The sequence below is a fragment of the Pararge aegeria genome, chromosome 6, assembly GCF_905163445.1.
Source record: "Pararge aegeria chromosome 6, ilParAegt1.1, whole genome shotgun sequence".
Taxonomy (NCBI): Eukaryota; Metazoa; Arthropoda; class Insecta; order Lepidoptera; family Nymphalidae; genus Pararge; species Pararge aegeria.
The window spans coordinates 5,993,503-6,007,213 of NC_053185.1; the positions used below are offsets into that span (position 1 = coordinate 5,993,503).

The 13,711-nt window shown below is 33.4% G+C and overlaps 1 protein-coding gene across 2 annotated transcripts in view; it reads left to right on the forward strand.

The window, feature by feature from the left end:
- The window catches only part of LOC120624779 (leucine-rich repeat-containing protein 70), a 164,566-nt gene extending 153,838 nt beyond the window's left edge, over positions 1 to 10,728 (forward strand). For both annotated transcript variants that reach the window (XM_039891509.1, XM_039891510.1), the window contains 6 exons: positions 351 to 463; positions 2,250 to 2,386; positions 3,197 to 3,349; positions 3,596 to 3,776; positions 7,502 to 7,641; positions 9,425 to 10,728. In XM_039891509.1, coding sequence (XP_039747443.1) covers positions 351 to 463; positions 2,250 to 2,386; positions 3,197 to 3,349; positions 3,596 to 3,776; positions 7,502 to 7,641; positions 9,425 to 9,690 — 990 coding nt within the window. In that variant the 3' untranslated portion in view covers positions 9,691 to 10,728. The remainder of the gene's footprint in view (positions 1 to 350; positions 464 to 2,249; positions 2,387 to 3,196; positions 3,350 to 3,595; positions 3,777 to 7,501; positions 7,642 to 9,424) is intronic.
- The last annotated feature ends 2,983 nt before the right edge of the window (positions 10,729 to 13,711 follow it).

A 13,711-nucleotide genomic window follows, 5' to 3' on the forward strand; every position in this document is an offset into this window, starting at 1 on the left:
AATGTATTAAGATTTTTAGATAACCGAAAAATAAAAGTCAGTTCTTACATTGAACTCAATTTAAAATAACTTCTGATGATTCAATGCAGTCAGTTACGAATTTTCTTTGTGAATTTATGATTAGCTAAGCATAAATTCCTACCGATTAGGTTGCTGAAGTTTACATTAATCGTTTGTTAAGAGTTGACACGGGAAAGCTAAAACCGCTTTCATTAATCGCTTTGTAAACAAAAGCAAACAAGAATTTTCCTCTCGCAATAAAAAAGTTCTTATCCCCAACATTATTTTGGCAAATATTTGCTAAACAGCTTAAAAGAATTAAGTTTCTAAAAGCGGTATTTTGTTTAAAGGTGACGGCGATACACAACAGAGCTTTCCTCGGCCTGGACACTTTGGAGATACTAACTTTGTACGAGAATAAAATATCGGTCGTAGACGGCGAGGCTTTTAAGGGCCTGGAGAAGTAAGTGATATATTTTTAATTGAGTTTGCACCTGAGCGGAAAGTTTGCCGGAGTATATTGATTAAGGCGGTTGATAAAATCTTTGGCTTCGAATAACAGTGAGAATTATTTTCTGAGCTCAGCAAACACGTGAAAATCCTGAACTAAAGGCCTGTTTCAATGGGTGTATTTGCCCATAATCACCACACAGGCGGGTCGTTGATCGATGTAGATGGTAGAAGTAGCAAAGAGGGGGCTGCTGCCCGTCTGTGTTAAATTTCCTTAGTCCTGTTGTGTCACATTGGAAAGAGGGTGGTGACATTTATATTCTTATCTACCAACACCACACGGTATTAATAGTAAACCGTTTGACGGCCGATTGGCGCAGTTTTCAGCGACCCTGCTTTCTGAGCCCAAGGCCGTGGGTTCGATTCCCACTACTGAAAATTGTCTGTGTGATGAGCATGAATGTTTTTCAGTGTCTGGGTATTTATATGTATATTCTAAGTATTTATGTATGTTATTCACAAAAAAATATTCATCAGTCATCTTAGTACCCATAACACAAGCTACGCTTACTGTGGGGCTAGATGGCGATGTGTTTATTGTCGTAGTATATTTATTAATTTATTTATTTATTTCTCCAAAATTTGGGATTCTAATTTTCATGACCAAAGAGTTGAAGATGTACAACTTAAGATAAAGCACTTGTAATAAAGGATTTTAAACTTTATCATTATTCTGGGTTGCCGTATACTAAGAGCTCATCTTGAATTCACACTTCTCGTTTTAATAACTTTAGCCTGTACTTTATAGATAAGCGTTACTACAAAAGTTTAATAACAAACAAAACCTCAATCATGGTATAAATTTTAAAATGTCGTGGCAACATTTTCGGTTGGGGTTTTAACGTCTTTGGCAGTTATAATTCTCAATGAAATGAATTATCTTTCTATTGTTTCCTTTGTTAGTTCTTTTGGAAAGTAAGATAGTCATTATGTAGCGTAGCACGAAATATACATATACGGAACTTCTTGGGGTCATTGGTTTAATCGATTCACATTCGTTTTACTCCATTTAAAGCATGCCAAATACAAGTTATATTTCGACTATACTAAACATGAGTATTATCAATTTGATTCCTTTTTTCTGTTTACGTGTGTATCTAGGAGTTAAAAATTGTAAAATGGTTTAACTGAGCCGTTAAATTTTAGTGAGATTTTGTAACCGTTTTACAATGTTCCTTAAAAAAATATGGCACTGCTTTTAAACCTGCCAATTTAGTTAAGCTTGGAGGTATAATATAATATGTTCGAATGATATAAGCTAAATTAGCTTTAATGAACATCAAGCGAGCAATTTGATTATTTTATTGTGGCAGTTCTAGAAACATAAATTATGATTATGGCTTATACACATGTCAAGGTCATTGATCTGCCAGTATCCATATAAGCGCAGAAAAAGTGTCTCCATACAATTTGTATCACACGTATATAAGCTTTTAAACTGTGTCAGTACGATTCGGTTTTTGACTGATGAGACTGTGCAGAAATTTGTATAACTCTTAAAAACCCGTATGCAGATTTCCCTTATACATGTAGGTATTTGTGAACAAGACAACTTACGGCACAAAGCCAAAAAGTTGGTCGGTTCTGTTGCCTAAAACTCTACTGATATCAAACTGAGAATTTCCATAACACAATAAATAATTAATGTCGGAGATACACTCTAACACTTAATGGGGATTTGTATTTTATCAAGTGTGTAAATTATCTGAGGGGAAAATAAAACCATTAAAATTTTTCAGAAAACTAAAGCGCTTGAACCTCGGTGGGAACGAGTTAACAGCAGTACCGCAAAAGGCTTTAGCTTTACTTGAGAACTTGAAAAAGCTCGAGATGCAGGAAAACCGCATTACGACTATTTCGGAAGGGGATTTTGCAGGTATGCCCTTATTTTGTAACAGGCTTCTAAATAAGTTATATTTTATTTATCTCCAAAATCCCTTTTATGAACACGGGTGTAAGTATTTCAGATACTTAATATTTACAACCGTATTCAAAATATTACCATGATAACATTACAAGAAGAACATGAATGTTGAAACAAGGCATAAATGTGAATAAAAAGAACGAATATGGTTTTGGGAGACAGACAATCTTTTACCACTAGCTTGATGCTGTCGTCTAATTTCCAGGAGAACAACATGTTAACATAATTAATATTTCATAGAATAGAATAGAATAGAAGAAGTCTTAATTGCAGATACAAATAGAAAGCTGGGTTAACAAAACAAACGATAATAGGAAATATATACACAAAGGCGGCGCTTGCAGCGATCTCTTCCAGACAACCTTTGGTTAAAGAAACATATTACATAAAACGGGATAGTGCAATACCCAAATTTTCTAATTATATACATTACATATACTACAAATACTACATATGTGTAGGTAAAACATATATCATATATTTATATATATATCAATATAAAACTTAAATACATAAATATTTTCCAACATACTAGACAGGAAATAGTCTTTTAACCGAGATTTAAGGATGTTTAATGATTTAGACTATCTTATTTCCCTCGGCAGCTCATTCCATGGGTTCCACCTTGACCGTAGAAGAAATGCCATGAATATTGAGAGTAACGTGACAGCAGAATACGCAAATGAACGACTAGCTAATACATATTGATAGTGATATATTATCTCAGTTGGTTTAGTTTAATAACATTCTCTTACTATTTAGGTTTACGTAACTTGGATTCCTTGGGACTGGCACATAATCAACTGCGAGAGGTTCCAGCAAATGTCTTCTCACACTTGACGTTCCTCAACTCTTTGGAACTCGAGGGCAACCAAATTCAACGAATTGACGAAAAGGCTTTCGCTGGATTAGAAGGTATTATAATAAAATCTCTCATGAAAAAAGTTCGTTATTAGCAAATTCGTAAGAACAGTATATGAGATGACATCAGCTTATTAATTTTTTGATTTTATATACTTAGGAAAGATAAAAATGTATGAAAATCAAAACAACTCTTCAAAGTTACGCCTTGAAATACAAATACCTTATAACTTAGACACAATTATTCGTATTTTGTTGTTTTAAGCAGGCCGTAGATTAAATATTGTTGTTTTTTTTCAGAAAACCTGCAGTATCTACGATTGGGTGACAACCGTCTACATGACATTCCATCAGAGGCTCTACGCCCCTTGCATCGCTTACGTCATTTGGATCTACGTTCCAATAACATCACTTATATAAGCGAAGATGCTTTTACAGGCTATGGAGATTCAATCACATTCCTCAATATGCAAAAGAACATGTAAGTAGCTATAAATTGTTTATTCCAGAACTGGCCTCTCTTAACCGACCTTTTTCGTTAGTTTCTTTATATAACTATTTCTCGTATTTATTGTTTCACAGTTTCTTTTTCCAACCCTTTATTTTATTTTATTTTTCGCAGCAGTAAATTGAATGGTTTTATTGAAGTTTTTTTAGAAAATATATGTTAAAGTATGTAGGATTTCTCCTCGTAAAATATTGACTTAAAGATATCCAAAAGTAACAAAAACCCTTGGGTTTCTAAGAATATGAAAGGAATACTCGTTATAATAATCACATAATTTATTTTATATGTTGTAAACAACATTATTGTTTACCTACGACGATTGATCCGAAACGGAAAGAGCCGATAATAAAACATCAATCCATTAATTTTTATCCGCAACACTTGCAATGCTTCAACTATAAAAAGTTAATGTGGTGTAGGAAGTCGTAAAAGATGTTCATAACTTAGCAAATGTATCTAATAAATCATATCTACAGATTGTGTTTAGAAAATTTGTTATAATAAAGTGGCCTCTCAAAGTTCTCAAAATCACATAAATGCTTTATATTTCTTTACAACTTTGAAGTAAGACCATATTTTATGAAAACACAAGGAAGGAACATCTACTGAAGTAGTAAAAGTTTAGTAATTTATTGGAGCGATAAGAATTGTTCCTCGGTGGAAAGAACTTTCTAGAGACCGCATTTGCATTACTTCTTTTGCAGTTTGTACCCATTAGCGCTTGGGAAATTACTGTAGGTACATCTTGTATGTCTGAATCGTAAATAATTTGCTGTTGAATCGAACAAAAATAAAAATAAACTCTCCGCTTGCGATCCTTATAATATCGTGTAGACTTTAGTAAACCTTACATTAATTGATAATTCAATCAATCTTAAATTCAATCTTAGCTTAGTGTGTTTGCTAAGGCGTATAGCAATTAGGGTCATAATAAGATGTTTCACAATAAACAATAAATGATTGGTAAATTTGACACTAAAGTTTTCATGTTGGAAATCTGTCAAGATGTCAGATTTATCCTAGTAAAGCTTGCTGGGCTATAGTGAAACAACGCCCTTAAAAATATACTCTTGGAGACAAAATATACTTTTTAAAAGACATTATTTGTTATAATTAAAATTTGGAACTGAACTATTTTGGGGCCTTTTGATTTTTTCTCAGTCATCAACTTCGTTATCGACCCATTACCGGCCCACTACAGGGCACGGGTTTCCTCTCAGAATGAGAAGGGTTTAGGCCATAGTCTACCACGCTGGCTAAGTGTGGACGCCCTTGTGAACATTATGAAAAACTCTCAGGCATGCAGGTTTCCTCACAATGTTTTCCTTCCCCTTTTAAAGCATGTGATATTTAAATTGCTTAAATTAAAAACGCACATAACTCGGAAAAGTTAGTGGTGCGTGCCGGGGCTCGAACTCGGTCTCCTCGTAAAAAAAGCCGAAGCATTCTTTAATGTTTATTTAAACTAAATTCAAAGGATTTTCCAGGAGTTGATTGTCAATTCTTAATGCAATACATACTCGTACGCTAAAGTGATCGTCTTTGATTAATTCGGGTAGTAACAGAGTTTCGCAGCTCCCGGCTGACTATTGGAACTTGTAACTTGATTAATTGAGATGGGTGATTTGCAAAACGTTTGAATATTTAATGTTGAAAGGTGTTGCGGTATGCCATTAGATTACCCTCCACCGTTTCCATTGTTGATTGGTTCATTTTTAATTTCTTAATGAAAAGGGGAACGCGTGGGGGCGAATGTGCCAATCTTCATTAGTTATTATATTGTGTTTGAGTTGAATTAAACCCAATTGTTTAGTTTTTTTTTAATATATATAGGTCACGCTATTGACGTTAGATGGTGATGGTGATGCTACCTTAGATGGAGCGCCCTTGCCTAGAAGATGACTTTCATTCTTGTTGTTCACTAATCGGGAAAGGATGGGCATTCGATTAATGCGGTGCGAATCGGGAATCAGGTAGCAACGCTTTATAAGAGTACATGGTATACAAACTACGTAGGTACTACATAATAGTAGTAACAAAATCTAAATAGAATAGTTTCTGAGCACATTGTGAAATATATCTTGGATACCGACAGACAAGCGACTTTGCAACGGATGTTTTCCAAACTATGTCGTCTACTGAATCGTACGGTTAAAGTATACTGACCTTACTAATATTATAAACGCAAAATTGTGTATGTTTGTTTGTCTGTTCTTACTTTACGCCCTAACTAAGCAACCGATTGACTTCATTTTTGGCATAGAGTTAGCTGAAAGGACGCAGAGTAACATAGACTTCTTATCCCAGGAAAACAAACGGCTTCCAAAGGCGTTTAGAAAAACTGTTTTAAACGCGGACTTTCATTACTATTTTTGTGTTTTAGAGTTACAAGTTTGAAGGAATATTATAAGTATTGAAAAAAGATGTTTATATACAGAAGAAGGCATAGCATTAATAATATTACGATGATTATGATGTAATAGTGCAAAATTTAAAGAGAAGACAAGCCTTACTTAAAACTAGTATTGTATGAACCTTTACTTTAAGTCTAAACCTAGACCAATATTTACAAAAGCAATGTGGCCGGTTCTCAGTCGAAGTGCATTCAGCTAATACAACTTAGGACTAGGCTGCCGAACTATAAAGAAGTCTCTGGACTTCCGACACATTGGCTAACTGCTATTCTTTGTAAATTTGATTTAGGAACTTGAAAAACAATCCAATTCTAAGTGTTTTGGGTGTCATATCAGTAAATACTAACACATTTAATTTTAGGATGGGGCTCCTATAAATGTTACAATAAAGATAGATGTAATCTCAGTGATATTACCAATTCCATATGAAAATCTTTACTACATTTCTATCTTAATTAAAACAAAACTTTCGGTAAAAATAACAATATTTTCCATTGATTAATAAATGTATACTGTAATTATCTACAATCAGTGCTATAACAAGAGTCATAAAACGCCAAAATGAACTTATTCTTTAAGTTGTTATCACACAATTAGCCTAAATTTCTTGGTGAACAAGAGCAGATAAAGATGTCAAACAATCATAAGATTGTCTTTATTGTTGCTGAGAACATCCTGCAAAACTCTTAAAAAACCACATTATTTTGTAAAAGTGGAATGTCCTGTGATATTTGAATACTTATCTACCATACCACTCAGTTCCTGTGCAAAGACGATTGATTACGCTTCGAAACGTTGTTGATTTAACTCGGAATTGGAATGAGCATTCGCTTATACAACAATCGCAATGCATCTAGAAAACCAGTTTATATTTTTTCCCTGGCTTCATCATATGTAGTTTGGTGGGTATAAACGATCCCAGCAAAATATAGAATAATTTCGTCAAGCAAAACCATTACTTTGAGTGATTTAACTCGGAATTTAAATGAGCATGCGCTTGTATAGCAATCTTAATGCATCTAAAAAGCCAGTTTCATATTTTTCCCTGGCTCTTTCATATTTAGTTTGGTGGGTAAAAATGATCCTACCAAAATATAGAAGTTATAATAGGGTTACTTGGCACTACTAAACCACACGAACAAATGAGGATTACTTCTTCTTCTTCTTCTCAATGGGCCGTTTGTTATACGTAAGCGTTTTGGTTTTTTGTACCTTAGTCGAACGTCGATGTTTGTTTGTTTGTTGTTGAGGATTATTAAAAACTTCTTTTTTTTTTTTTTACAGGGTTCATCAACTGCCGACGATGGGTTTTGACAATCTTAACTCTTTGGAAACACTCAACCTACAGAACAATAAGCTTCAGCATATTCCCGAGGAGATCATGGAGCCTATACTTGATACGCTGCGAGTGGTTGATATTATGGGTATGTATTTTAGCTATATGAGCTAACCCTGGCGCAGCGGTTCGGCCTTAAGTGGTTTAAAAATATCGCTTAGGAACCAATTAGGGGTATGAGTTTAATATAACTACCATATCTTTAACAGATTACCTCGAAACCATTATTTTCCAGCAGGTGAGATTGCAGTCAAGGGTTAACTTGTAGTGTAATCTTTATATATATAATTCTTGTGTGCGTGTGTATGTCACTGAACTCCTGCTAAACGGCTGGACCGATTTAAATAATTTTTTTGGTATGCCTTTGGGTGGCACCCTGGATGGTTTAGATTCACAAATCAGCCCGACAGATGGCGCTGGGGTCCGCTTGTAAATAAATAAATAATTTCACAACTTACCTCATCTGTTCACCTGAGAACTGTTTTTTTTACCTCTGGACATTTGCATTTTTTTTTTTGCGCGGCGTGAAAAAAGCCCGGGGAGTATCGTTGTCCTGGTTGCCGCTTCCCGTGTGATTTTTGTTACATTTCGTAACTGTAGTAGATCTTTTTGTGTCAGAGCACGTTCGGGGACATACTACCACCTACCTACTTATTATTGCCGCTAAGCAGCATTGTTGCAATGCTGTGTTCCGGTTTGAAGCGCGTGATTGCAGGTACACAATGCTTAATAATCACGCCTCAGGTTGATGGACACAGGGCGGCACGTTGCAGAATACGTGCCTTGCATGCCTGCGATATGTCACTCTGTTTATAGCTGAAGGTTTTCTACTTACCATCTGGTGGACCGTCTGCTTGGTTCGTCAATAATTACTAATAAAAAAAATATTTTAGTTGCTAGTTTTAGTAGTCTTGCCGTTCGTATCGCGCGATGAATCGGTGCTTGATCAATTTTACTTCAAAAACCTGTAGATTCTACTAGAAAATTTAAACATTAGATATCGCGTTCCTGCGTTTTGCAAAAACTACGATCTCAGTTAATCTAGAATTCTAGTAGCAGCTGCATGAAATAGCGGGCGCAATACATATAGAGTGGAAATTATGTTGTTCCAAAACTGACTGAGAACTATTTGGGAATAAAACTAGACAGGCGACACTATTTTAAAGCGAGCCCGAATAACTGCATCTGTCTTATTCGAGTGTATTCGATATATTATTTGTTACGGTTGAATGAAGTCCGTTCACTTAGATGGAACTTGTACTTTGTTACTTCTACCGTCGGATCCAAATAACGACGGAATATTAAACAGAATTTATGTTTATTTATTTATTTTTGCAACTTTCCATTTACATGACAGCTTTAACATTTAAATTATTTTAAAATTTGTAATGAGTTAGTTATTGGTTGTAATAGTTGTATAAAAAAAAAGAAACACAACAAACACATAAAAGTAGAAAGGCATATAACGGAGATCGGTCGCTAGCGTCCCCTACCGGAATGCTGAATCTCTTAGGTAACTAGCCACGGCCGAAGAAAATTGAAAATTCCGACACTATAAATCTCCATCCTCTGTTGGGGATCTTACCCGGGAATTAATACTAAAAACTCTTTGCTGCGGCAGGGAGGTCGTCAAAAAATAAATAATGAATATATTACGACAATACAGATGTCTATGTAACTATCTAACCCTAAAATAAGCGTGGTATGGGTACTAAGATAACTGGTTAATATTTTATATATATATATAGTAATAATATAAAAACAAAAAAATAAACACTAAAAAGTCAGCAGCTGTGGCAATCGAGCCCATCGCCTCGGACTCAGAGAGCAGGGCCACTAAAAATTAGTAACTGATAACTTTTTATCTCTAGATAACCCGTTGATTTGCGATTGCGATCTGGCATGGTACGAATTCTGGCTGGCTGGTCTCCGCGAACGAGATGACGAGATGATGCAAAAGAAGCGCACCATTTGCACCATGGTAAGCGAACACCGAGAGTACAGTGTGGCGAAAATGCCCCTGGACAAAATGAATTGCTTAAGAAAACCGGGTCATGGAGGACGCAGCAGCGTTTCCAACACATGTCCAATTTTAGCAACTAACGTTGCTTTCGCTGTTATCGTTAGGTTATTCTAGAGTATTTTATTATGTACCCAATTCAGTTACCCTGTTATGTTAAACGAAGGGTCCCCATCGAGTTAGCTGTGGCCGGATATCTCGGTGTCGGATTCTTCGTGAATTTGAAAATTCTGTTCGATATAAAAGTGATGAATTTGTTCAATAATATACGATACATATCAATTTTTGGCTGATTACAAAATTAGTATTTTGGAATGGCAACTTGTGATAAGTAAGGACTTTATGAAGGCGTGAATTAGTGTGATACACTATGTATTTTTAAAATTAGAAGACCTTTACGGTAGGTATGCCTTACTTTAGAATAATACCAGCCAAGTTGTAGGTGAAGCCTTTGACAATTAATTCGATGAAAATCTAGAAGCTATGTATAAACCATCTTCGACTTTCAAAAGACGGATATTTTTAAAGTTTTCGAGCTGAAATATTACACGCAATACAAATTGATTTTTCAAATTTCATCTTTCATCCAAATGGAAACTCTAATTATTTTATTACTAACCCTGCCTTTTCTATGTTTACTCTCGTAATATGATGTAATACTAAGCTTTTGCGCATTTACCATGTTGACTATTCAATATTTATCTGTATACTCGTAAGTACGTGTATATGGGGCTCCTATATTTACCAAATATTTAAATTACATTTAAAGTTTTCCACTTTCCAAATGTTTCCTTGTAATAATTCTACCTCTCGTTTATTATGATTACTGTGTTAGCTTAGTTATAAAAGATTATAAAGTAAAAGTTATTTATTAGAGCCCCTAAATGTTCGATGTAGATTAGTTATAAATAGTTAAGAGTTAGCTATATTATCAATATAAATTTTATGCAGTTGGAAGTTAATTAGCATTATTAATATTTGTTTCATTGTATCGACTCGACAGTTTTAAGTGTTATGAAAGTTGTAGTTATTTTTTTTACTTGAAACTCGTGGACTAAAACTTGAATGAATGGTCGAGCTACATTTTATTTTATATTTTTTTATTTAAAGTTTTTATTTAAGTTCACAATTATGTTGTCTCAGTAAGAGACTTTATATTAGTTCCTCTGTTTATTTGCCTTTTATAGATTATTATGTTATATTTTGTGTAGATTTTACTAATATACAATATACATATTGTAACTAGTGAAGTAATAAATGTGACTTTAAACTCTATATTATGCTATTCAGTTTTGTTGCATTTCCTTTTAAGTTTTTATTATTGCGTTAAAGCCGGAAACTTCGCTTCCCTAGATTTTCCCTTATAAGTCTATCAAGCGTTGAGTTCGCCGATCCATTATTTTGTCAGAATTATTAACTTATTCGTCATTATTAACTATTAGAGACTACAAACGTAATATTAATCGTAAATGTTGAAATTTTTTATTTATTTTAATATGTAATAATATATTTAAAACCATTTGTTTTAATGAATCATCAACAATAAAATATAAAGAGTGGTGATTATTATCTGTTGACGTTTAATGGGGAATTTAAGGGAAAACAGTGAAGTAGCGCAAATGGCAAGTTTTTTCAAAATTTAATACATAAATGTCACGTGCGTGTGTCATTATGTATGTTAACACTGATATTAAAGTATCGTGAAATCATGAACTTATTTAAGTGATAAAAATGTAACCAAAAACATATCCCTTAGTCTGAATTACATAAGTAAGTATAAGTATATTCACTAAATATACAAATGTTGCGAATAAAATGGAAGCTTTCAATGTGATACCTCCTTGATAATTTTTGGTATAAAAGTATTTATTGGGACGTAGACGTACCAAAGTTTGTGAAATCATAATAATGTGTCTCTTCTCATATATTCATTGTTTAGAAAATGTGTGTAAATGTACCTACAATTTTTGATAAAAATGTTTAACGCGTGTAGGACGCGAGATTGAATACCTATTTTGTATTCTTTTTACACGCGTTTATACATTTTATAACAAATATTATGTCTCTAAAAAATCTATTGGTGTGTATTGAAATTTATAGATGTTATATATTCACTTAAATATATTAATTAGTCATAAGTAGTAGTTGTTGCACAATTTATTAATAATCTCTTATGCACTTATCCATGTATTACATGCATAGTTATTACTACGATTGTATAATGGTCAGAGTCAAAAAAACCTGATTAATTATTAAGGTACACTATGCTGTCTTTATAAATGGTGTAGTTTTAAACGATATATTAAAAGATATATAAAAATTTCGATAATATGAATGTTGTCTATGAATTAAAATCTTTGGCCCTTTTTTTTCTTTTTCAAGTCAAAACGCGATTAAATATATTATTTCGAAATTTTCTTTGGAATTAAATTCAATCAAAACAATTATTTGGAATAGGTAAGTGAAGTTCATTAAGTAGGTAACATACCTCACTTTGAAGTTAGCATTTCGTTTTCTTAAAATTTATTGGTTGCTTAGTATTGAAAAATTGAAATAATATTGAAAAAACGGAAAGCCGCTTAGATACTAGAAGATTTTAATTGCGTTTTGACTTGTAAAATCCACTTGATATTAATCTGCTAAAATTATAGAAATTTTACTAGTTAAGGTCTATTAATATTCCTTGTATATCTGACGCAAGTTAAGTAATAATTTATGATCTTATACGGGTATTGAAGGAACCAACATCAAACATATCGGGAGAGTGGGAAAAGCAATAATATTTAATCATATGATACATCACTCACCTAAATAAAAGCATATCAATTTAATATTAAGGCATTTACATGTATATCATTGTTGTATTATTATTATTGATGTATTAACTGTTAATCGTTGTCGTGTATTCCTGGAGCTTCGATCAGTATTCGCAGTATATAAATGTCTTCAAGGGCTCCGAGAAGGTTAAGTGGCTTGAATAAAGCACGTTTTATTTTTCATTGAGAATGTCTACAGTGCTTTGCGTTAAGCATCTTACTGTTTACCGCATGCTGGATGCAATTTTATTTTTTTCGAGCCTGGACGCTAGCCCGAGCGTAAGCTGTTACGAATCGGCGAACAATCTTAATAACAGAAAAACATTTAGCTTCAAGATTCAGACAGGTTGCTGTTTTGCTAACTTAGCGACAGTTCATGCTCGTCATAAAGTCACTTGATCATCTTTGAGCCCCTTTATATTATCTATTACATGTAGTCTTTGATATAAAATTCTCGATATCAATTACGATGTATGTTAAAGTAGTGACTATACTTTCGGCAGCAATAATTTTGTATGACTGTGTGATTGGTAATTATTTTTTAGTTGTTCCTATCTCATAAAAATTGTTCTGGGTCGATTAAACTGATTAACGCATTTGTTTGTGCAAACCTGTAATACTCTAATATAGAGTAGCGTTGCATCTGACACATAAATACAACCTTAGCCAAACAGTCAGCGTGAGATAGAAGAACAATAAGTTGTTGTTTAAATTCCAAAACATGAGAAAAAAAACGTGTTCATAAAAAGTTTATAGTCACATTTATTATTGTGTAACGTATTTCTAATATTGAAATTTCGCTGTAAAGTTGTATCAAATTTTGATTTTAATAAAAATTTAATTATGATTAATATTGTGTTTTATTTAAAATAATCCACCTTATTTAAGCAATTTTCTTAGAAAAATACCTTCTATAGAAGTTACTGAAATAAGTACTTATATGTGAAATATCATCATCTACAAAAACCCATTACCGGCTCAAATTCAAATTCAAAATTCAAAATCAAAATTCATTTATTTCAAGTAGGCCTAATATAAGCACTTTTGAAACGTCAAGTCTGTCTGTTTGTAGTGATTCTACCACCGGTTCGGAAGGCAGATTCTACTGAGAAGAAGCCGGCAAGAAACTCAGCAGTTGCTCTTTTCCAACATCAACAATTTACATTTTGCATTTTAACATTAATTTTTCTATCTTGTGAGAGCTGACTTCAAAGTATCCTCTCAGAATGAGAATGGATTAGGCTGTACTCTACGATGCTGGACAATTGCGGATTGGTAGAGTTTACACGACCTTGAGTCCATTATGGATAACTCTCAGGCAT